The sequence below is a fragment of the Eleginops maclovinus genome, chromosome 9 (genome assembly GCF_036324505.1).
Source record: "Eleginops maclovinus isolate JMC-PN-2008 ecotype Puerto Natales chromosome 9, JC_Emac_rtc_rv5, whole genome shotgun sequence".
In the NCBI taxonomy this organism is placed as follows: Eukaryota; Metazoa; Chordata; class Actinopteri; order Perciformes; family Eleginopidae; genus Eleginops; species Eleginops maclovinus.
Genome location: NC_086357.1, coordinates 3533386 through 3558872, shown reverse-complemented (window position 1 = coordinate 3558872; position 25487 = coordinate 3533386). Strand labels below are relative to the sequence as shown.

General features: G+C 39.8%; 1 protein-coding gene across 2 annotated transcripts in view; it reads right to left on the bottom strand.

Moving 5' to 3' along the window:
• Nucleotides 1-174: 174 nt before the first annotated feature.
• Nucleotides 175-25487, bottom strand: part of LOC134870136 (pre-B-cell leukemia transcription factor 1-like) — a 63529-nt gene continuing 38216 nt past the window's right edge. The window contains exons 3-9 of one of the 2 annotated variants that reach the window (XM_063892177.1): nt 17119-17366; nt 14369-14559; nt 11826-11961; nt 10231-10390; nt 8183-8295; nt 7236-7325; nt 175-3582 (exon numbers count right to left, since the gene is read on the bottom strand). In XM_063892177.1, coding sequence (XP_063748247.1) covers nt 3490-3582; nt 7236-7325; nt 8183-8295; nt 10231-10390; nt 11826-11961; nt 14369-14559; nt 17119-17366 — 1031 coding nt within the window. In that variant the 3' untranslated portion in view covers nt 175-3489. The remainder of the gene's footprint in view (nt 3583-7235; nt 7326-8182; nt 8296-10230; nt 10391-11825; nt 11962-14368; nt 14560-17118; nt 17367-25487) is intronic. The other variant, XM_063892178.1, reaches the window with a different exon arrangement.

The following is a 25487-nucleotide window of genomic DNA, read 5'->3' as shown; positions in this document are numbered from 1 at the left end:
ATGTGAATTGTGTTGCCGTAATACATTGAATTAAAGTCAACATTTTAGTTTCTTCACTGCAATGCATTTCCTATAGAGACATGGGGAGTGACATACTGTGGGTAAAAGGTCCCCAGGTCGGATCAGAACCCAAAGTACATTACATTTGACATGAAAAATGACAAAACCGCAATGTATGCAACAAAAGAAACTATTTATTTGGGATACGCATTGCCAGTACAAATTAAGAGACCATAAAACCTACACCTCTCAGCTAATTGTTCTCCACAGAAAAAACAGGTTTTAGAATCGGAATTAAAAAGACAATTTCCATTTGATACCTTTTTACATACGCAGAGATCTTAAAATGTAAAACCTGTCAAGAAAAAGGCTCTACGGTTTCACTCTGAAATCCTTATAAAAAAGAAGTTAACATTCAAAAACACTGCAGTACGTTATTTTTTATTGAAGAACAAAAAGACATGCAACAAATAAAACATTTCATGTTTTACAAATTGTTCATATTTCTTCATCATGTCTCTTTTCCTTTTATATTCAAAAACTAAAAAGCGTCATTACATGAAGCTTCGATAATATTTGACAGGCGATGTGAAAAGTAGGGTTAAGCCTTTTTTTCTTCCAGGGGCTGGGGTGGGGGTGGGGATGGGGGGCGTGGGACTGCAGAAACACTCTCTTGTGTTCCTTGCATGGCCGCTGCTGTCAGTTCACTCCAATGACTCTAAGACATGGCCCCTCCACTGTAACACTGAGCAGGTGGGGGGTAGATCCAAATGAGTGTTTGGTGTCATCATGCCTTCCGTGTTCGACTTCCACACAGCAGCTCCAAAACATCCATGATTTCATACATGTGTAATAAATACAAACACACTGACAACTTCCCAAAAATACCTGGGGTTCTCACGCTGTATTTGTGATGTCGGGATTTCACTTTAGGGTTCCGTAAGGGTTCAGTTGAGGTTAAAAGCAAAGACAGAGTGTGATGGTATTTTAATGCTAACTTTTCATGTCACCTTCCATCTGACAGCTGCCATCTTACTTTTTCCGGTGGTCTTCGTAAAAATTTACGACAGGATTTCACCTTTAATCCACCAGGCTGCGTTCAAAAAACGACAGTCCAAATTCAAAGATGCAAAAAAAGAAAAGAGTAAAAGTGCATATCTACAAACTGTATATAGAGCATTCTTGGGCTAATTCACATATAATGATAGCATAAAAAAAGACCTGTAGCAAAGCAAAGTAATATCAAATGAAAAAAAAGAGTTATTCACAAAATGGAGACATAAAAATATATCCAAACAGTTTCTGGATTTGTGTGCCATCAGGGTATTTCTGCTTTAATTTATATAAACACCACTGTATTCCAACTGCTTTTTTTGGCTTTGAATACAGAGAGCATTAGACGCTCACTAGTACCGTAGAGAATAAAAATTCTAGGAAAAAAAGAAATGTCAGTAAAGCTGATCCCAATGGAGAGGATAACAATTCCACCTTTTTTTGGTATCAAAGTATGCAAATGAGGATGTTAGACCACATACAATACTGTACATACAACAAAAAAATCACAAATTTAGTTTCACATTTTGGATTGGTTTGTGTCAATTTGTGGTTTTTAGTTTCATTTTAAAAAGAAATCTAAAAGTATTTGGAAAATATAAAGTTCTTCAAATAATAACATTAGAAAACGGGGGTTATGGGATCGGAACTGACTGTCTATGGTGGTGTATTTGTGCAAAAATACTGAGCAATGGGACATTTTGAGCACAATTATTGTTGCAAAGAAAATACATTCTTCATATGGTGTAAAGAATAATCTAATTGAATCTTAAATCTGTTCAAAATTTCCCAAACTGCTCTCAGGATTTTTACACAAATATATTTCCCGAAAGGAAAAGTGAATTCAGAGTCAAAGTCATGCAAACATGGAACCTTAAAATCTGAATTGCAGCTGTTGTTGTGGATTTGGTTACCAGCAGTATTTGGCTATATTGACCTCACTGATACACACTGACTGTCTGACCATGTACGCACACTCTTTGTCTTCCATACATGACTCCTGTAGTTGCATCTTAACGTTGTTCTCTTACACTTTTACCTTTTGAGCTAAATCACTACATGTTCTTGTGCTTTGATACATTTTGACACGCCCAAATGGCTTCTAGCGTTGTCATTCGTTTAGTGTTTCAGGTCAATTTCTAAATATTGTGGATGCCGCCAACAAACAAGACAGAATCTATTTGTTGCTAAAAAATGTGAATCTGTTGAATTATTATTCTGAATACAAACTATACAAATCAAGCCTGGGATATTACCTGATTATTATGACTGGACATAATAACACTTCACAAACAATGACCTGAAAAACATGATCAAAACTTAACTCTAGGGTTGAATTTTGGCACTATAGATAGTATTAAAGACAGGGCATGGTGTGTGTACAGTAAAATTTCGATAATTATAAAAGAATAGTGATAACACTGTCTATGCATGTCCGTAATGCACTATAAACATACTTAGAATGCGCTTGTAGTTATTACCACTCATACATTTGTTATGTAAGATAACATTAAAAAGACTTCATAAAGTCATGTATCAGAACACTATCATTTAAATGTTGCAAGAACCATAAAGTATTTTAATTCCCATAATTGTAATAAGAGTTTGTTTTTGATGAATGTCTTATGATAAGGCATTATAGTGATTATAAGTTAGTCTAACGTTGTTTGCGTTAAATAAAGTGAAAAACATCAGTAAATCTAAATCCTAGAACATACAAAACACGTACAATTCATTTTAACTTTATTTAAAGCAAACAATGATATCTCACGGTGACTTATGATCAAATTGTAATCATTCTAAAAATATTATAATGCATTTTTAAACTTTTATTAAGCATTACAACTAATGGGAACTATAACACACTATGATCCATGCTGATAGTCAGTGAATGACCAGCAAGTATGAAGTATTATGATACTTGACCTTATAAGTCTTCATAAAATGTTTTATTATGTGTTAAAATTGCTGTTATAAATCATTATGAATATTTATGAGAGCTTAAAAGCAGGTTATATTGAATTATAAGTGTATTAATAATGCATCATAGACATGGAAGTCATAGAAAGTGCTACCACTTTAGTAAAACCGAAGCCTGTAGTTCTCTGATGTTTCGAATCGAGGTAATGTGGGAGCATTTCAATTTACAAGACGGAGGGCATTCTGCTAGCTGTGTGCCTGCTGTGTGAGTGTGTACTGTCAGAAATACAAAGAGGCAACATGGACATCGAGTGGAAACTGTACAAACTGTGAGGGTGGTGGGCGTGAGTCCTCTTACACGGCGGTCCAGATAAGAATAAATGAAAGATTTGTCCGTTAATGTCATCCCAGACCCCAGCGTCAGTACGTCCAGCCCCGAGGAGGGGGGGGTTACATTTTGGGAGATGTGGTGAAGCAGGTTAGGGTCAGAGGACGGAGGAGTTGAGGGGTGGAGGATCAGTTGGAGGTGTCGGAGTGAACGCTTCCGGGTCCTTCTGTGGGCGAAGTCACCGATGAGGGGGTCGGGGCATCCTGCCAGCCGCCGTTTGCCTGCGAGGAAAAAAAGGGGGGGGGCGATTACTTTCATATTCATTACTCAATGCACCAACACAGTGAGGCACAACGCATGGAAGTCCTGAGGGCGAGTGTAAGAGCGCAGCGGGGAATGCTGGGATATACTGGGAGCCTAAAGCCATTATGCCTCCTGGATCTGAAGCTAGCTCAAATTATTACGGCTAATATTACAGAATGAGACTGACATAAAAAATATAAAATCATGTTTTCAACCAAGCAGAAGTCGAGTGAATTACAGTCTGTACCCCCATCAGGGGCTGCATACTCAAATTCACATAATGAAGAAAATACAAAGATCTGGTTTGAAATAAGTGCCTGTCACTTTCACTTTGAATATGAATAATATATGAAAATTGTATGAAAAGAACTCTGAAACAAAAACACGTGCAATCAACGTCATTTGCACTAATTGTGACGCTGACAGCAGGAATTAACATACAATAAGAGCAGCGGAGGGCCTCTCCTCTGCACAGACAGGCCGGCTAAAGAGCTTTTAGGATATTAATAATAAGTTTAAAGCCATCAGAAAAACTGCGACAGCCTTTCATTTCACAGCCTGGTATTTGAGACGGCAGACAGTGAGTGTGGAACCAAATGTGGAGGGGTCAGACTGGGGAATGTCTGACATCTTGTTCCAAAAATGTCTCAAATCACTTTTTAATTTTGCATTAGATATTTCCTTTAACTCTGCAGAGCAAGTAACTAGGTCAATTAACTCAAATACAACTTTAAGGTCCTTGAGTAATCAATTACTTCTACTAAATGTAATTGTTAATGACCTTAGTTACTTGGTAGATTTATTTCAAGTTCAACATGTTTATTGACTATTGATCCCTTATTGAAATGTATAAGCTAACCAGCGATGCAAATAGTAAAAGATAATCTCCGCCTTTACTAGCTGCAATATTAATGCTATGATGCAATCAGTGAACATTTTAAATGATCAAACATCCAACAATATAATATATATTAATCTAAAATGTACCCTGTAAAGTAAATATTTTAGTTTATTTTTTTATTATTGAATTATTTATGAATGTGTTGTATTATTATAATTATGATTGTGATGATTATTATGCAAAATGTATATTTGTACTTTTGTTACTAGTACATTTTGATGCTGATAATTACATAGGTTATATTTTAAAGGACATTTACTGCTCTGTGGTATAACTAATACATCTAAATACTTCTTAAACTGGTTGTAAGAGACATCTGAAGCATGTCTAAGGCATTTCTGGGTTATATTTTGTTATTTGTAAAAACAAAGTGACTTTAAAATGTATCATTTGCGTAGTATAATCCATGAGGAGCTCTGAATTTTAGAAGCTAAAAGAAACCAGAAGGAGCTTTACATAAAGGATAGCATACAGCATCCAAGATGAACAACTCTGACAGAAATCCGCACGAACACTCTCAAACTAAACTGCAGAGCACATCTCGCAGTGAAGAGGAGAGTGAAGAAGAAGCCAGGACTGCTAGCGTACTGCCTCAGCTACATAAATCATAGGCCAACAGGCTGCAGACAGATATCCCGCTCTTACATTATGCATTGCGTGCTTCTTTACAGGGTATAAAAGTGAATAACACAGCATATTGTGGCAGTGTAAGATGTGGTAGAGCAGGCAGGCGTCCAAGGAGAACCGTATCAGTGAGGTCAGAGGACTGGGGGGGGGGGGGGGGGGGTGAATACGTTAGCGGCCTCTCCGGGGCTCACAGCTGCCCATTTGAATACACATACATGTTTTTATACGGGAGACATTTCATCTGATTATCATATGGCCGCTGAGGCACGACGGCAGACAGCGGAAGAGCCGAGCCGCGGCGGTGACCGTCCTCCTGCTCTGAGCGCGGCTCGCTGTCAGGGCCATTAGCGTGGCAGCAACATGATCTGAGCAATGCGCTTGGATTGCTGTCCCAAGTCCACACTCTGCTCTCCTTGTGTCTGTCTTATCGATTTTCCCCTTTACGACACGGCTTGTCGCTGTGAATTTCCCTACTGTTTGCAGCCGCCAGCAAGTTCACCCCCCACCCCCTCTCGCTTGATAACAACCCCCACTTCTACCCCCAAACTCTGCTTCACAAACATGAAGAGGACACATGCACTGGCACATGCACTACAAAAATGTGAAATCTTGCCAAGTATATTTGTCTAATTTCTAGTCAGAATATGTCTCTGCAACATTGAGCTAACTGTATTTTCATTTCTTAACATGTATATAGTTTCATCTGCATTACATGCCCAATGGTCATGCAAGAGTATCTTGCCAGGGGCGCAGGTGAGATTTTTGAAATGGTGGGGTGGGACAAAACTGAGATAAATGAATTTCACGATATTTACTTACTTTTTGTTTTACTGTGTTTTAAAATCATAAGTAACATTAACCGTGAGCTCAAATATGAACTGTTTCAAGCTCAAATATAATACAATGTAAGTATGTATGAGGATAAACAAATGAATTGAACCTTTAAGTGCAAGAAGGATAACTTGTTAAGGCGTTAAAACGATCATGTGAACAAATATATATATAAAGTAATACAAAATTGAATATAATTATTATTTTTTTATAAATGTGGGGGACAGATCAGTGTCCCTAACTATCTGCGCCCCTGAATGTTGCACTATTTTATCCTACTCTTTTTGCAGTTTTATTGTTTGTTTCAATGGTTTTATGTATATATTTATGTTGCATTGTTAGAGGAGACTGGGACATCAGATTTTCCTTGCCATATCTACACTGTAGCGACTGTGCATATGACAATAAAGCCTCTGAGTCTTTGAATCTTTACTCTTGATATGAGACATAATAACTTAAGGAGTAACAATGCAGTGAGATATAGGGTCTTGTTTTTAGACAATGCAGCTTAAGTATCTAAATAAGTCAAAGACTCTTATTATATCTTCTTTTGAGTTGTTTTCTGTCACAAGGTTTTTAAGCTGCTGAGGTATTTGTAAAAGATGGAGCATCATGTTTCAAGAATTTTTTTGTTGGAAAATCACCAATTAACATCAGAAAACAATGTGGGCATTTCTGGTTACTTTGTTTAACATTTCCTGATTCTTGTAAAACAAAAGTTTTCCCAGCAAATTACAACATCTAATTTATCCAAACATCCCAAGAAATGGTACCAGGCAATGTTCACGTGTTCTACTGGCATTTTACTTAAAAACCTTGTTTTCCTAATTTTGTAACTGATTATTGGAGCAGCATTTTTTCCAGTGTGAGGATTTGTTCCCAGTGGCGTGAGGTTTTATTTTTAGCCGTGTTGTCTTTGTGGGAGCTTCTGTCCGTGGGGACTGCTGATCACGGGTCAGGTGGTCAGAGGGATCTGAAGTCAGGGGCAGGAGGTGTCACCTGGTCGTGCAGCTAGCTCACGGCTGACTGTACGTGGCTGCAGGTGCTACGCCAGACCTGATCCAACATGACAGGCTCAGATGGCGGCCCTGCATGTGTGTGTCCGGCCACATGCCTGCGTACGCCGGACAGTGCGCTGCCCATGGCGGGAGCGATACACAAGCAATCAACTAGGGCGACCGCGGAGCAAAGACAAGTCCCGCTAAGTGGCATTCTGAGCCCTATGGCTTTGAAATAATTGGTAGGGAGTGAAAGGAGAAAAAGAATCCTTACATTGATGCCCTGCGGACTGTACATCTGGTTGGCTGTGAGTCCTTCACTGTATCCGCCTGTCTGACTGATAACATGGCGAAGGGTATCCACCTGAAACATTCAGAAACAACAAACAAAGCAAGGTCAGAGCCAACGCCAGAGAACAGAGAGGAGACAAGACGAGGAGACACAGCTGCAAGGATATCTCTGGAGACGACGAGGTCCAATCAGACAAAAAGGCTTTTATGATAAAAACGTTGGCTTTTTTGGGGGTAAAATGACAATCCTTTCCCGTGGTGAACACACTGTGGGAAGTACTCTGCCTTTGAGACTGTTATAAAAGCTTTGTAGAAGGGCAAGTAAAGTCCTTTTTTACCACAGACTTCTTAACTTTCCACATCATTAAAACCAGCATTTAATTAATAGCATTAAATGATGCCTAAAGATTACAACAGATTAGGGCCATGTTAAAAAAGAAATGTAGTTTATTTCCACAAAATTATGACTTGATAATCTCAGGAAATTTAAATGTTTTATTTGAGTAAAAAAATTAACTAAATACATTTTTAAAATGTAGGCTGTTTTGTGAGTTCAGTCATTTCTGATTAACCTGCAGATATTTCTTCAATTAATCAAACTAAATTTAGTAATTCAAAAGACCAAAACTGGCCATCAAAAATGTCTTTGTTTGACCAATTGCCCAAATCCCCCAAAATATGTATAGGTTACAATGATACATGAAAAAGGAAAGTAGGAAATCCTAGAATATAGTAGCACTCTTTCCACTTGAAAAAAAAGACTAAAAATCGCTAAATTGTTTATCAAAATCAACAAGAAGACACGAACTTCAGCTCTAAAGTGTTGAAATAATGATAATAATTAAAGCTGTGCATGACGAGTCAAACCGTCTACTGGGATGTTAAGTGGGCCTGCCCCTGTATTATCTGCTAATCTGCTCACAGCCCTACCTGTGACTGCACGTTGGCTCCCACCTGAGCCCCCTGGTACGAGTCCCCATTGAGAGACTGCACGCTCATGAACAAGTCCCCGGAGTTTGACATGTTAAAAGAGCCAGCAGAACCTGAAAGGAGAGACGGAGCAGTCGCATCACAGAGAGACAGAGCAAGCAGGGGGAGCAAGTCAAAGGAGCATCATGCAGAGGTTAGCTAGCAGCCACAAAGAGAGGAATGGAGCCATACAGGAAACTAATGGACAGAAGAGATACAGCTGTAGCCCCACACAGCAGCTGTTTGGGTCGAGTTTTTACGTCCAAACCAAGACAAGCACGTTTGTATATTAGTAGAGAAGTAGATTAGTAGAGAAGAATTGAAAAAGCAGTCTGAATGTCCTTTATTGCTGTCCAACGCAGGATGTGTTTAGCCTAGCTTAGCATAAAACACTATAGGGAACTAAGAGTCAAATTTGACTAAAATACTAATGCATTTTCCAACTAAACTTGTGACGCTTTTCAATTTATTTGGTGACTACTCGGTACAACAGAGCAAATTATGTAATAAAATCTGATATAGAGTGGTCTGTGAGTATTTCCCTCCACCACATTTTGCTAAGCTAAGGTAGTTGTTTGCATTTGCTTCCCATACTTGTTCTATGCTTGGCTCAACATGTTTCCTGTTGCGTACTGGGTCTCAATTTGCGTTCTTCTGTGGTTACACTTGCTATTTTGAGTGTGAATGTGTTCACACTGAGAAGTATGGCTAATGCATTTTGAGTCCTCACCCTCGAAGTGTTGAAGACTTCTTAATACAAATGATAGTTATGCAATAAATAAAAAATATAAAAATAGGTACCACTTTACTGTTGTCAGAGGAAGCCACCAGTAGTTAATTGGGTAAATTCAATTTGCTGTGATCGACAACACAAATGCGAGCTGGCATACAGGTGGAACCTTTAGTGCTAGCAGAAGTATCCAAATTGAGACACAGCACTGATATGATGACAAATATAGACATTTCTCAAAATAATGGACCATATTTTAAAAAGATACACCTAGTAATATTGTTTTTTCTTATTTTCAACAAGACTCATGAAAAAGAAAAGCACTTCACAGAAGTCCTATCTTACTCTGGTGCCCTATCAGTGGTTCTCAGTGCCAAGCTAAAACGTGTTTGATATTTACAACGTTTTACTAAGCGTTTGATTTTGAAGCGTCATCATAACAAAATGTTCGGCATGATGACGTTTAATGTCCCCAACAACCTGCTTAGTCTCATTTAGCCATTTGCAAACACCTTTTTTAAGATTCAAAAATTAAGAGTGGGGTATAGGCTGATAGAAACCTGAGAATCTTTTGAGCTTGTGTTAACCACAGATCTTTTTTTAGACTTCAATACGAGGGAACCACAAGTGCATCATTGCTGCTGCACTCCTTTTACATGGGATTTATGTGACATGGACCCCAAAACAGTACTGTGTGTGCATGTAAATGAGCGGCAACTGTGAGGCTCATCGATGTGTTTTCACTAGTTTTTAGGGAAAGGTAGCTTCATAGCACAGAGGAAGAAGTACTTGTTAGTAGAGTCAATTCATTGTTAGTTTAGTCTTTTCATGAGATTTGTCAACAATAAGAAAGAATTAATGAATATTACCAGAACTATCCTTTGAATGTCAGCACGGTAGAACACGATGGATACAGAGTTAAATCGTCATACATGAAGGATAGTATTAATTGAGATGAAGACAAAGGACAGTAAGCATAGGGAGACTTGGCATGGGGCTCAGGTTGGCTAATCCCTGACAAAGTTTTGCTCTAATGGGGCAGTTGTTTTTGTTAATATGAACCTATTCAGTATAATAATGGTGCTTTACCAGGTGGTAGGCACGTCCGTTGTAAAAGAACTGCCCTTTTTGTTAGTCCATAATGTTTCATTCCTTACAAATCACCAGCACCAGCATTGAAATGGCCTCACACTAAAATACTGAAATGTTTCGATTAGTAATGCACAGAGAGGAGGTACATGTCTAGTAGCTGATCAGAGCCAGGGACTTCCTGTCTCACCTGCAGAGTTTGGAGTTGAGGGTGAATTTGCTTGGCTTCCATGTGAGGATGCATTAGCCGCATTCACGGCAGTTCTCGCAGCGTACATGTTGGCTTCTTCTTGGAACTTACCAATGTTTTTCTTGTATCTGATTCGTTTATTCCCAAACCAGTTGGAAACCTGAGCAGACAAACAAAAAAATGTAGTTTAATGCTCACAAAATCAGAACAATCACAGCCTCTCCAAATCTGAGGGCAAGCATCTAGAGATATAATGGTGGTCTTTAGCTTCCATGGCCTTAATGGCATGTGTTACACTGCAGAGAGGTAGGGGCTACATAGACTGGTGCTGTGAATCTGCATTAGTGCCAGAATGGAATGATTGCCAATAACAGTCTCATTATGTCACCATGACTGCAGCTATCATCAGAACTCACGCAAGCACCAATCAGTCAACATCCGCTAACGCCCATTACTGCTAATGGACTCCCAGATGAAGCCAGGGGGGTAATCCCAGCGCTAATGATAAACAACATTAAAATGAAAACCAAATCAATCCTGCAAAGTTTCCAATACACAGACTAGGTAAACATTCTCCTTTATTATGGCCGAGAAACGGGAGCTCGACAAATCATTCCCGCCGCCGAGCAGCTTCCACAATCAGGCCCAGATGCATCCTCCAATCATTTGGTATAAATTAATGAAACCAATTGAGAAAACAATCCATTCCCAAATGATGGATTCAAAACACAAACTGCTGTTTACCTTGGCGTGGCTTCCCTTATTATCAATTCTCACAGGATTGAAACAACTTGAGCGCTAGAATGCAAAGGTGAAAAAAAGCAAGGTGCCTAAATATTTAACGCTCATGGCTTGTCAGCAGTATTGGAACAAACATCGTAAGTGTTTAGATGCACGGTAGGTTATTATAAGATGTCAAGTAAATCTTTACTGCACATGCCTCAAATTACTGCAGCGCTAATTTTGCAGAAGCTAATGAGCTTATGGTAATTACTTCCTTATACTGTGATCTGCTATTTTCACAACTGATGAACCTATTGATCTTTTTTCATTAATCAATGAATAGTTTTGTCAAATGTTTTGATGACTAGCCAAAAAACATTTACTTTCTAATCACATGAAACAAAGAACAGTTACTTTTAATATCAAAAGAAGTGGTTAAATATCAGCTCACTTTTGAACGTTTTGTGTATTATGGACACTATATGATATCAGGTAATAGCTATGAAAGCGCTGTTGTTTTAGCTTGTGTTACTTCAATAGAAACACAAAGTGGTCAAAAATAGCTTTGTCTGGTTTGAATAATGCGACAACACACTCATGACATGGCATACTTATACTGGAGCCCTTTGTTGTCTCAATGAAAGGTGCCGCTGAGATCAGAGGAGCTGTCGGTTCTCATGACAGTCAGAATGTATTCTTAGGTTACTTGCCAAGACGCTTACAGCTGCCTCACTTTACAAACTGTGTGTGTGTGTGTGTGTGTGTGTGTGTGTGTGTGTGTGTGTGTGTGTGTGTGTGTGTGTGTGTGTGTGTGTGTGTGTGTGTGTGTGTGTGTGTGTGTGTGGGGGGGGGGGTAATGCACTGTTCTGTACCTGGGCCACTGTGATGGCACACTTCTTTGCCAGCTCCTCTTTAGCCTCCTCACTGGGGTATGGGTTACTGAGGTGTGAGTAGAAATACTCGTTCAGGATCTCTGTCGCCTGCTTGTTGAAGTTTCGCCTTTTCCGTCTGCAAGAACAAGCATCAGAGGTTACAACAGGACAGGAACACAGTTTACTTTCATTACAACAGAGTGGATAGTGCAGTGCATTGATGCAAATAGCACAAACCCTAGGGTTATTTCTTTCTATCCATCCTATTAATCTTGAACCAGTTGGTTTTTAAAAATGCAAAACAATCATATTTAAAGATAATGTATTATATCTTTTTTCTAATATATATTTATTATTTTCAGTTATTTAGCATTAACATTGTACTTTTACCTTTAAACCACTTAGGGTTTGAAAAGCAACATCTGTTATTTTAGTCTGTTTATTATTTAAAAGAAAGGGTTTTCACAAACAAACATTTGCATTTCCTTTTATTCTTGAGAGTCAGTTCAGGTTTCAAATAATTTAAAAAACACATTTAAACCAGTCAGGGTTTTAAACCACCTTCTCTTTTAACCTGAACATAACTCTAGGAGACACAACATATGAAACCAGAAGTTATAATATAATAATGTTTTGCAGGACAAGAGTGTCCTTTATGTTTCACTAACTCGAGTCTAGCGTTTAAGATCTTCTTCCAATAAGTGATCTCCTTGGTGTTGCTTTGGATCAACATTACTTTCTTTTGCAACCTTTTGGACCACTTGGGGGCGGCAAGCTGTAAACATACATAACATCGACACGTTGTTTTGTCAAACATGTTTGTGCACTTTTTTGACACATTTTCAGACAAAGGGAAACATTGTGTTTCTGGTCCTTTGATTGATAAGTTAAGAAAGGATAAAGTTGCTCCAAACTATCCACAGAAACAATGTTAACGCGGCATCAAAACAAGATGAGACATTCACTCCTGCGGGAAGTATCTTCCTATTGCTCCGCTGCGAGTGTTTGGAACTAAACCTTTTGTTAAATATTACATTCCAATACCATGTGTTCCCTGTGTTGAGGGAATCCTATTGTCTCCTGAATTACACATGCTGTTCCACACAGGACATGACTACTGGTTCGTCCTGTTTTCAAGTATTATTTTCAACTTCAAACATATAGAATAACTTGGTCTTATTATAAACACAAACATAGATAAATAATATCTTCTAGCATACCAGCATGCTCAAAACCTTACCTTAAACTAAAATGTAATGAAACTTAGTCATGCAATCCTTTTAACTAACATTGTAACAACAACTCCTGACTGGTAGTGAAATCAAATATTTACTGATAATGTATTTGGTTGAAAATGGGTCCCATTTTCAAAACTGGTGATTTTAACGTAATGTAATAATGTGAAAAAAGTATACAAAATGCTTAATGTATATATCATTAGTATTAATACATATTGGAAACAGTTAAATGTTTGGAAATATAAATGCTATGCTTTTTAAATTGTATAAAATGTAAATAAATATGATTACATCGTCAGTTAAAATAAAATATTCCTTAACTGTATTACATTATTGGTAGAAATATTAAAATATAGGGTTTAATTACATTTTTCTTATGTTTAAGTGAACATGTAATAACATTTGGAAATAATTACAAGGCTGCATATATCAAATTAAAAAAAACATGAAAAGAAAAAGAACCCAGTCAAAAGCCCCCTACTCTCCACACACACACACACACACACACACACACACACACACACACACACACACACACACACACACACCTTGGAGCAGACAGATATCACATGCTGATGCCCATGAGTTGACTGACCCTCTATCTGCTGCACCTATCAGGTCACGTCTGCGTGTGCCACATCTAAAGAGGGCTTTACAAAAGCTGCCGGGGAACCCTGAGCAGTGTCTGAGCATGAATCCACCGGTGAGGAGATTTCTGCCCAAATCTCTGTCCCGCACTCCAAAGCCTGCTTGAGAATATGTAAATGTTCCCAGCATGAGCTCCAGCAGCCAGTAGATTAATCAGCGGTGCCGAGCATGGCAGTGCCTCTCAGCCAGTGAAAGCTCCCCCCACCCACCTATCCGCACCACCACCACCACCACCATCATTTGCAAGAGAATAGATAGGGAGCTTTGTAAGGAAGCGCATGCCTCATTTAAATGTTGTGCCTCCGACTCCAGACTTTGAGTGACATTTATCCTCGGAGAAATGTATGCAAATCCAAAACACGCATCAAAAAGAACAAGCGATTACATTAAAAAAGGGAAACAGTTAGCGCTGTGGAGCACGCCGGGAACTTATTGGCCGGCGTTGCTGGGGCTGCTGGTCCAAATGGCATCTAGAGATGCACACCAGCCCAGTGTGTGTGGTGAGCAGCAAACAGCATGTGTTACAGCATGTTTGTGGCATGATAGGCCTCCTACGTCAGCCATTCATATGGATATGAGGCGCACATGATGTTGTTAAATTGGAAGGTTATTTGCAGCACTTGCGGCGTGTGTATGGAAATTCACAATGACACACACCTGGCGTCGAGGAAGCGTGAGCGCAGGATCATGACGGCCTCGCAGGTGCTCTGCTTCAGCTGCATCTGGATGGAGCTGAACTTGCGGTGGATGATGTTCACCATGCGCTCGATCTCTTTTGGCGAAATCGGCCGTGTGCGCGACTGCTCCCGCAACAGGTTCATGACGTGGGTGGTGAACTCGTTACAGGCCTGGAAAAGAGGTAGCACATGCAGGAATTAATAAATAATACATATAAGAACACTCAAGTCAATAAAAGTATAGATAAATAACAAATGACCTGAAATTACCATTTGGTTATCCATTACTCAGACCGTGTTACCTTGAATTCTTTAAGAGTTGGTTTTTCTTGTAAGTAAATGGGTGGGCATTTAAAGTCAGCAAAACAGTCACAAATGATCTGTTTCAATTATCCATAACTTGTGAAATATAATCCAAATCTCGTTTATTGAATGGTATGCCCACTATTTTACAAACACATTCATTTTCCCTTAACCTTACAATTAAATGTTTATAAAAGCAGTAATCTTTTTAATTTTTACCTTGAAGGGTCCCTATTCTGCTCATTCCCAGGGTCATATTTAAATTTAGTGTCTCCTGGGACATGTCTCCATGCTTTAATGTTCAAAAAGCTCTTTATTTTTCTCATACTGCCTGTGCTGCAGCACCTGTCTGAAACCTGAGTCCAGTCTGCTCTGATTGGTTAGCTGGCTGGCTCTGTTGTGATTGGCCAATAACTTAGAGATGTCTGTCCCCTTAGCGTATCACTTAGAATGTGTTTGAGCGCTAGCCCATAAAAGTGTTACTTAGTGATGTCAATATGTTCAGGAAGTAGACAAAGGAGTTCAATGGAGGCTATTTAGGCAGGGGGGGGAGTGTTTGGGAGAGAAACTCCCTCTGGAGGGAACACAGGGATTTTGCAGACGATTTACATGTTCAAAAACCTATATCTCACTTCAGGGTACGCAACACCCCAAAAAGCATTATAGGGCCCCTTTAATTAGTCAAGTATCAACTCAAATATTCAAAGTCAAACAGGGTGAGTAACTGATGTTAAAACACAATGTCATACAGTACTTAAAAGTCACCAATAAAAGGAATCTAAAAATACAAATCCAGCTCTTTGCTTAATGTAGTTCTGGGGCAAGCGTTTCCACAGAGCCAAGGGGGAATACAGGCGCTGATATATTTCATATTTAACACAAGTGGTGATGGCAGTGTGTTGAGAGGAACCAATGACAGCTGTTCCCTTCTCAGACACACACTTTCACAGCATCGCCGCCCTGAGAGACGAACACGCCACGACGTTTCATTCATCCCCCCCGTGTGACATCAGGCGTGAATCTGCCACCATATTACACTCTGGCTCTGCGTCTCTTACTGTCTCCTCTTCTTTACTTCCTCTCCTCCCGTAGATCTCTCTCTGGGTTTCGCCGTGTCAGGCTTTGTCTGTGTCTGTCTATCTGCGTGTTCATCTGTCTTCTGCACATTCATCTGAGAGCCATGCTATTGTCGCGAATGCATCGGTTATCAAGGCAATGAGAGAAAATCATCCCCACTTGTTCGAGACTATACTTAGAATACACACACAGACACACAACCTACTGCATGCGCTGGACTATTCTGCGCTGAAAACAATCTAAAGTCTAGTCTTACCAAAAAAAATATCGCATTTATCAAGGAAGAAACTGTAAAACTATAAATGGTCAGATTTTTCTACATCCGGGCAGTCCTTGAACTCAACTTAAGTGACGAAGGCTGCTGTCAGAAACAGTAACCATATATAAGCTGAAAATAGTGACCTTTTATCAAAATTACTTTAAAACAGTGTTATTAACAAGATTCTGTAGAAAATAAATTGACCTTTTTCTCTTTTTTTTATGATGGATGCCAGTATTACTCTGCTATCCAGAACAAAAGAGCTTCCACTTGTAGCTATGATATGCCGTTTCCACAGAGATGCAGGACTTTTATATTGCAGTGGCCACGGTGAGTAAATTGTGTGTGAAAATGTTTTCTTGTCGAGGAAAGTTGTGAACATTTCCATAACAATTATGAACATTTTTACTTTCTTGTCTGTCCAATTTTGGATCCGCTTTAAAACTTATTTTTTTTAAATGTTATATAAAATAAGAAAAGAACAGCAGAAAATCCTTGAAGCGGAGACGCTGAACCTCACAAGTTTTTTTATAAAATAGTTATCAAAGTACTTATTGTATTGATTATTTTTCTTCAGCGTTATTGTTTCAGCTGTATCTTCGCAGCTTTTAATTCAAATCCATAAAGGACCGTAACGGGATGCAGTGAAATCCAGTGTGATAAAGGGGATGTCCATTAAGAGGACATTTTATTGTCTGAATGTTTTAAGTAGAGACTCTTCAGGTAAAAACTGTAAAACTAATAGACATTACCATAAATCTTACCCACTTAAAATGTTATGAGTTTTTATTTTTTTTGTACAGGTTCTGTTGGAATATGCAAGTGAGAGTACTCTAATGCTAACTTTTTTAGAGTTTGGGAGAAATATAGAGGTACAGATTCATAAAAGTGAATCACTATTAACACCTAAATGTGTTTTGGTTGTTTTTAAATTGCAGAGTAAAGTCTCTAATGTGAAACAAACAAAATTTAGGAACTGAAGTTGAGAAAGGTACCCTGTTCTCTGTCCCTTTAACAGACTATTAGAACAGTTCTGAGCCCGTCACATACTCCTCTGTGAGATGAAAGGTCTGTTGTCTGTTTGCACTCACCTGTTCGTACTTCTCCAGCTCTGTGTGGTAGATCTGTCTGATCTGGGTCAGCTTGGCTCTGTAGTCGGAGTGCTCTGCCGAGTTGTCGGGCCCCGCTCCTCCTCCCGAGGCTGCCGCCGCAGCCGCCGCCGCTGCCGAGCCCCCGCCTTTCTCCGGACCGGACACGCCCTCCGCCAGCAGCATGTTGTCCAGGCGCATGAGCTGGGGATCCGGGGGCTCCTCCTCTTGGGCGCCGCGGATACTCAGCACTGCAAAGACAGGAGAAGGTCAGAGGTCAGCCATGAAAGGTCACACCTACAGCAGAGAGATGCTAACTAGCTGTCAGATCCGTCCAGCAGCTCAGAGCGGTGCAGTATGGTGGAAGGTGGAAAGACAAACGGGCAGAGACAGACTGGACATGAAGGATGTGGCTAAATACTGGAGCATACTGCATGTTGCGCCTTCCTTCCTTTGTTTACATTAAGACACTTTGAAGCCTTTAACAGACAGTTCTTATCTTTCCATGCATTTGTTTTAACTACAGTTGCGATGACTCGTTTGTCTTTTGATGATGTGGTGATGCTGTGCTACTCACGTTTGATCAAAATAAAATAAAAAAATGTCCACACACATTCAACAAAGAAAATAAGCTTTTACAACCAAAGAGGAAACACTAAAATAAAAATAACAAACAACCATCTTCCATCTTTTACTTAGTGTAGATTAATTTAACTTAACGGTCAAAAACTGAGTCTCGACGGCGTCTTCCACATCCAGTAGGTTGCCCATCCCTGTGTCTCTTGAAGGGCTGGTTCCTTTCGGAATGTTGGATTTTATACAGTACATCCTGGACTAAAGAGGTCACAATTAGGTGACAACATTTGGCCCTTTTTACAAAAACAAAAGACTGCAGACACTAAAACTGATCCCATGCAAAATGAGAATATTCTGATAACACAGGGAAAAAACCGAATGTACCTCCAGAAATACAGATGGACAACATTTCAGTAGGGCTGCAACTAAAATGTTTTTTGTTTCTTTTCTTTGTTTCTATTAAATATATGAAGTGACCTGATGTGACCCTTTGAAACTAAATGTTCCTTATCCTTACAGCACAGTGCAGAAAATGGATATTCTCCAACAATAGCCTGGGTGAGTACCACTGCCTTCCACTAGAGGTCTCCCTTGCCATTCTTTAAAAGACTCAAGTTCCACCTTCCATTTTCTGAGGTGAAAACACTCCCAGGCTCTGACTCTTCCTCCTCCATCTGAGAACCATCCATTTCAATATAAAGCACCTTCTCCTGTGTGGAGCGTGCTGCTGCTAGATCCAAATTAATCCCAGAGTGGATGCTAAAAGTGGATCGACGGAGGGCCCCCATTATCGTTACCTCAGCGCCAACACGAGCTGTGGATCTGTGACTTGGCGCACGGCGTGTGTCGATAGCCATTTAAAACGCTACCATTTGTCATCCGCCTCGTTGTCATTGAATGAGAAGGGACAGGCAGGGAGCACTTCATTAATTCAGAGACAATGGGAGTGCTTGGTGCATTAACCCCAGACTGCTGTCCGGGGTGGTACGCCTGGGCAGGGGGTCACTGGGATGAGAATAAGGCCTGCTGTACTAGCATCGAAAGAGGAGGGGGCTCCCTCAGTCACCCCCATTCCTGTTTTAAGTGGACTGGAAATGCAAATGTGGCAACTGTTGGCGAGTGGAAGAGGTCAGAGGTTCAGGCCACAGGCTCAGCAGGAGGTAGATTGAGTGTGGGAGGTGGAGGAGGATTGATAAGGGAGGTGGTCTCTTGGGATGGCAGGACTGTACAAACATCCTGTCTCATTACCCAGACTCCTTCATCACTCCTGTAATATATGGACAGGGTTGGGAGGGTTACATTACAAATGTAACCCATTACAATAACTAGTTACATGTCAAAAAATGTTATCAGTAACCTAATCTGAGTATCAAAATATAAAAGCAAAATAAAAATAAATAAAAATAACAATCAGATGTTTTTTATACAAGTGTGTGAAACAATGTAGAAACCAAGATACTATTTCATATCCAAAATGTAGTAACAGTAATAGTTTACACATTTTGTATAAATCAGTTGCCCACCTACTGCATAAAAAAGAAATGTAATTTAATAATTAAATTAAATTAAAGAAAGTGCCTCAATATAAACCATAAAGAAAATTCATTCATTCAGTCTACCTATAATATATCCATCTTTGTTTCAAAACTGATTGTAACACTGTATTCCTACTAGTTACGTATTCTGTTTACATGTAATCCGTTACTCCCCAAGCCTGTGTATGGACGAGGCTTGAAGGGGGAATTCTCGGATGGCTTCACACCCGCCACCTCACCACGACTGCAGCCGCGCTACGACCCGATCAAACCTGCTCCATCAGAAACTCTAAACCCGCCTGTCTGCTTTAGTTAACGTACATCAGACGAGGCCCCCACTGCTCCCCGGCTCCTGAACACTCAGCACGGAGAGGTGGCTTTTCTCTATAGTTACCACCTCATAAATACCAGACTAAAGTGGGTGTTAAAATGAGAGCACACTGCAATATCCCAAGGAGGATAAAAATGAACTGCACTTTCTGGAAGTCATTTTCAGAAGGAAAACAACTCAGTAAAGAGGAAGAAAGAAAACTGGCAATTTCCACCAAAATAAGAAGCTGCGTTAAGTTTTCCAGGTGATGGAAGGAGATTTAAAAGATTCACAAAAGCTGCAAACTGAATACAAAGGTACACAAATAGAAGGGCATAAAGTAGAACCTGAGGAAGCTCAAGTCAGACGTTTTTACTGAAAAACCCAAGGCCAGATTTCTTCCCCGACTCATAAAATGTCTAGACTGTCAAAATGAAAATGGAACACAAAAATTCCCTGTGTCCAGAAGAGAGGGTTTCGATTCACGTCTGCCAAGATCCAACTAAACATTCATGAAGTGTTTATTTTACTTGGCTGGAAGCACCTCTGCAACATCAGTCTTATAACAGCGGCTGTTGCAAAAGAAGGTAATTTCTTAGGAGATCTCTCAGAAGGCAAAGAGGAAAAAAACCTAGTAGGCTGACTTTTTTTTTTTTTAGAAAGATGTAATAAAATAAGGATCATGGAAAACAAATGACTGCATTCCACAGGGCTGGGGATTGTGCTCAAAATAAATAGGTAAACTGGCAATTAAACCAAAACTCCGGCATGATCCCCGGGCCTTGCTTGTTGACACGTGTACACCGTCGCTAATCAGCCGCATATCACTTCCTCTCCTCGCTCATATGCAGCCCAGATCCCTGCTCCACTCTTGCTGCTGATCCAGCTGTCTTGGAGAGCATCTGTCAGGAGGGACCCAGGAAGGAACAATGCATTACGCCATGTTGGCTGTGTACTGTCATCCCTCATTGACAGCACATTGTCACACTTACACAGTGTCCTCTGAGCTCGGAACAAGCTAAGTAGCTGCTGCCTATAATATCAGCTCTTCCTGCCGCCTCCTATCCCACGATCTGATGGGGATCCGAATGGGGTTAATGTGGCTCCCATGTAAAACAATGCATCATTTTTAATGTAAGGGACTAATCAGTTTGATCCCACGACCGACATAATGGTAACCATGTCTCGTGTTGTGGTGTTTCCGTACAGACCTGCGGTGATGGAAGGAAATTATGATTTATTTATTCCACCATGAAACGCAAGCACATAATTAAAACCATGGAGGGATTATCTCAAACAAATACAATTAATAAGGAAAAGAAAAGGATAATGTACTTCCATAAAATTGGCTTTGCTGTGGGTCATAATTACACGACTCAGCGAGGGCCACTTTATTGGCTAATGGCAGGCTAATTGATTCATCCTAATGTTTTTCGAGCCTTGGGTCTGCTGGGCACTCCCTGTCCAATAGTGCCGGTGAACTTACTTAGCCACCCGCAGACAGACATTGAAGGTTCTCCCAGGGATAAACAATTACAATCTGTGTGTCTGTGTGATATGCCCCCCCAACCCACTCAGTGAACACACATTTTCTGTATGTCTCTAATGGATTCCATTTCCCTCTTGGAGGCGTTTCAAAGATGGCTTGTTGTCAGACGATGCCTTATTTCTCCCTCCTGTTATTGACAAGCAATTCTCACAAGGAGGCATGCACTGGGCTTTATTGCTGCTCTTTATCCTATGCTTTAATATGAATAAAAAGATGGGACTCTTATATTGGTTGTGGTTGCTGATCCATTTGCCAATAACATACAGAATGCTTGTGTGGTGTAGGTTTGAAAGAAAACGTCTACATGTGTTTGCAGTTAAAATGCATCTCTGCAAGGATGTGTTTTGCACAGTGAAGTGTGACACATACACATAACATTTCCTTTTACATCCTCAAGTTAGTTATTTCACAATCCAAATAGGTTTCAGTGTTGTACATGTATCGTTAAAGTGATTTCACTTTAAAATCGAGATTGGCCATTAAGCTAACGTAATGCTGGCTGGCTCCCTCAAACAGAAAATCATCGTTACATTTTTAATGTAATTCAAGTTAAATTAAATACGTTTTGATAGAAGTTTGACAATAATCAATGTTGAGTACTGTTGTGAGGTTAACGTAAAGGTTTTTTTCAGAATCAACCTTCAACACTAGTGACTACTGTTAGCTTACATTAGCTCAGGTTAGCTACATTTATAAAACTGAGGTTTTTATCAAAACTAATCAAAAATACTATATACAAAAAACAGCTAACTGTAAAAAGCAAAGTATCTAACCTTAAAAAGAAAATGACTAACGTTACTGTAGAGTAGTCCAGAAGTAAACATATGTGCGTATGTATAACTAGGGCCATAATGAAGTTACTGGTTGGTGTTTTACTGCTCTGTGTTTAACACATGGCAAGAACAATGTAATCAAATGAGAAAATAAGAAAAGGAAACTTGTACGGCAGCACATGACATTAATTCCACCACACAACATGGCCTTTTAAAAATTGAATAGACATATAAAAGAGGGGCAATCAGCTTTTGGAGAGGTGGATGTTAAGTTGTCTGGTTGTCTATCTTGGTATATTCATTTCATTTCCACCCTGAGTGAAGAGGCTCTTCGTGGATAAGCTTGGAATATCATGCTCGGATATGATTTACGTCCCTATTTGGTGGAGAGCAGCTTGCCGAGAACCCCTTTTTCTCCCCCCTCGTTGCTTGTTTTCAGCAAGCACATGTGTAACATGCTCTGTTCTGCATATATTAGTCATCCGAGAAGATTGGCTCACAACCTCGTATGAAGATGGGTGTATGTATTTAAATGTTAATTGAACTACTAGCAACAGACATACATCAGCAGCAAGTATTGCGTTTGGGGTGAGTATTAATTGAACAAAGACCAGTCTTGTCTTTTCTCTGAAAAGGAATGAACCATTGCAAACTAAAAGTGGGTTAGCCAGCTCGGGCTAGCATCACAACCAGCCTTTTCAGAGTAATGTTATCACTGGGGAAGGACCCAGGTCCATTACAGATTGGCACATCACCTTGCCAAACATGACAGAAGTTCATAAATGTGAGAAATATTAAAATTGACAGCAAGATCCAGGTCTAAAAATACGCTTTTGAGTCAGTGACAATATTTGGGATTGTATCAAAAGCCTGTCAGGGGATTAGGTTTCTTCCAGGACACTGCTCGCATCTTCAAAATGATCCCGTTTTTTTCAAAGCATAACAATATCAGACTCAAAGAGTTCCAGCACACCATGCTCTGCAGTCCAGATATCTTATCCTATCAGATTAACAGAAGCAAATGGCAGGCTGTCAAAAACCATTACCATATGTAATCCCCTTCTAGATTTCGAAGGCATGTCGACAGGGACTGTTGGCATGGCAGCCTGTCGTGGCGATCGGGTGATTTGGGGGGGAAACCTGATGTTTAATTAATGATGTTGGGCTGTTCTGTCAAAGTTAGCGAGATGGACGGTCAAACATGCGAGTGCTCTGGCAGAGACTGTGCCTCAATTCCAACTGGCAGACACCTTTGGAGACCCTCCGCTGCACACACACGCTGAAATGTGATCTGCAGTGTTACATCACAGGTAGCAGCAGCACGGGGAGAGCTGGCCAAAAGTGACATGCAATGCCGGTCAGGTGACAGCATGTCCAGGCAGATCAACAACAACCGGCTTGACATTTCTAAGAGCTCTTAGAGTAGAAAGGCGAAGGGCAAAGACTTAAAAATGACAACCTGTGATGCTTTCATGTCAGCTTTTCTGTTCTGTTGCCTAGTGATCAGCCAATAGAAGGCTAATTCAAACTTTTAATGTGTCAGGTTGGTCTTCCCAAAGTAAACTAGCGCACAGGAAGTGATTCTTCCTGTAATTGTAGCAGCAGCAAAAAGTGGTTTGTTTGGGGGGAAAGAAAAGAGCAGGTTGACAGCATTGTTAGCAACCTCCACTGCTAAGAAATAAAGAAATTATAGTATCCAACAGGGCTGTCAAATTGAATCTGTATTTTAAACTACTGTTCAAACATGTAGAAACATTTAACAATCAATCTGTAATGCTTTGTTTGACCTCTTAGTGGTGTACAAGCTCGGCTATTCTGCTAACACACAATGTTGAACACTAGCGGGCCTTGCTAGTGTTATAATTACAACACCAAAAATGAGAGGAAAGATTATGGCTTCCACAACATAGACTAAAATAGTGGCTAATGGTGAGGCTATTAACTTGTGTTTGAAAGCAACTGCTAATCGTAACGTTAGCTTGTCACTGACAGTGAGGCCGAATGGATCTATGGCAAGGCTACAACATTGTTTAGGAAATGGGTTCATTACATGTGGGACGGAATTTGATTTACCTTGATATTTTCAAAAAAGGTAATTCCTACAAGACTAAATATCGAAGTGAAAGACAAAGGCATTGAATAAACAACAGTATTTTTCACTAATAGTTATTTATATTAAGGACATCAGATATTTACAAAGTATCTTTAATTAAGAGAAAATATAATCAAATATTCAAAAATATACAAGGGCAAAAGCCATTCTGTAAAATCTTCTTGGGTTTATGTCATATTGACAATATTTCATATTGTCAATGTTTTTTCTGTTGTCCCCATCAGCTATGGGACTGTTTTATTTTAAGTGAATTTGCAAGGGACAAGGATCTTTCTTCATTTATGTTGTGCAAATAAAAGATGTTTTGAATATGCACAAATCAAATGGAAAAATATGCAGTGCTGACACTAGTGCATGACCTAGCTGTTACACATCCTGTATCCTCATATTTGAATAAGTATTGCTTTTACAACAACCTGTGTAAGTAAACAACAAAAGATATTTAAATCATAGTAAAGGATTTTACAGTTATCAAATACAATCAGCATACGGTTGAATACAAGTGTATGATCTCAAATGTTTACAGTCAGCTGTGGACCAAACAGAGTCATTATGTAATCATGCCTGGAATAATCAGTCCATCCTTCCAAACAGTCCAGTGTGTCTGTTGAAAGCCAAATGATTTTGCATAATTAACCCTTCCTGGTCAGGCTGCGGTCGGCCTGTCTGCTTGAATTTACAGTGACAGGCCTGGCCCTGTTTGTTTGCATTGGTGCTTCAGTGGGCACACTTCATTGTGGCTTCAGCAGTTAATAAATCACAGTAGAAGCCCCCTCACTCCACGGCCGCCTGTGCTACGGTGGTCCTGTCACAAGGCAGGCACTAGCACCGAAGCGACAGCTACATGCTAATTCAACATCGGCATAATTCATTATACAGTCGCAAGTGTAGTGGAATGGAAAGGGAACCAACATACACCAGGAGGAAGACGACAGGCATCAAACTGTTAAATCATGCTCCTCTTAAGTCCCCTCTGTTTGCCTTTGTACAGGCTCCAGTCTTTAAACTCCTGCCAGCAATATAACATTATCATACATTACTTGTTATTCACAAAAAGAGCTTTGGGATGTGTAAAGAATGAAATGATTTTACTGCATTTACTTTCACAGTAATTCATTTTAAGGGAATAAGGTTAACAGACAATATCAAAGAGGTTAATGGGCAATGAAGACAATTAAGAATCAACGGAGCTCCTTAACAGTGTTGTTGTTTTTTGTGAAATATGGTAATCTATACAGCCACTTCCTGTATGTCGTGCAAAGCCAATGTAAAATGACTTATCAAAAGGTAGAACGGGAGCGATTGCACTAAAGAGGAAATTAACAAAAAGATAAAGAGTCAATTAAAGCGATAAGGCCCTGCGCTCTTCAGAGGGCGAACAGCAATGGGAGTGGAGCTGACAGCCTTCACATTAAAGCGCTGCCTCCCTATCCTCTATGTGGCCCCTCCGCTTTATAACCACCAGTTCACAAGAGAAGCAGAGCCTTTGTTAGGAAACACACACACACACACACAC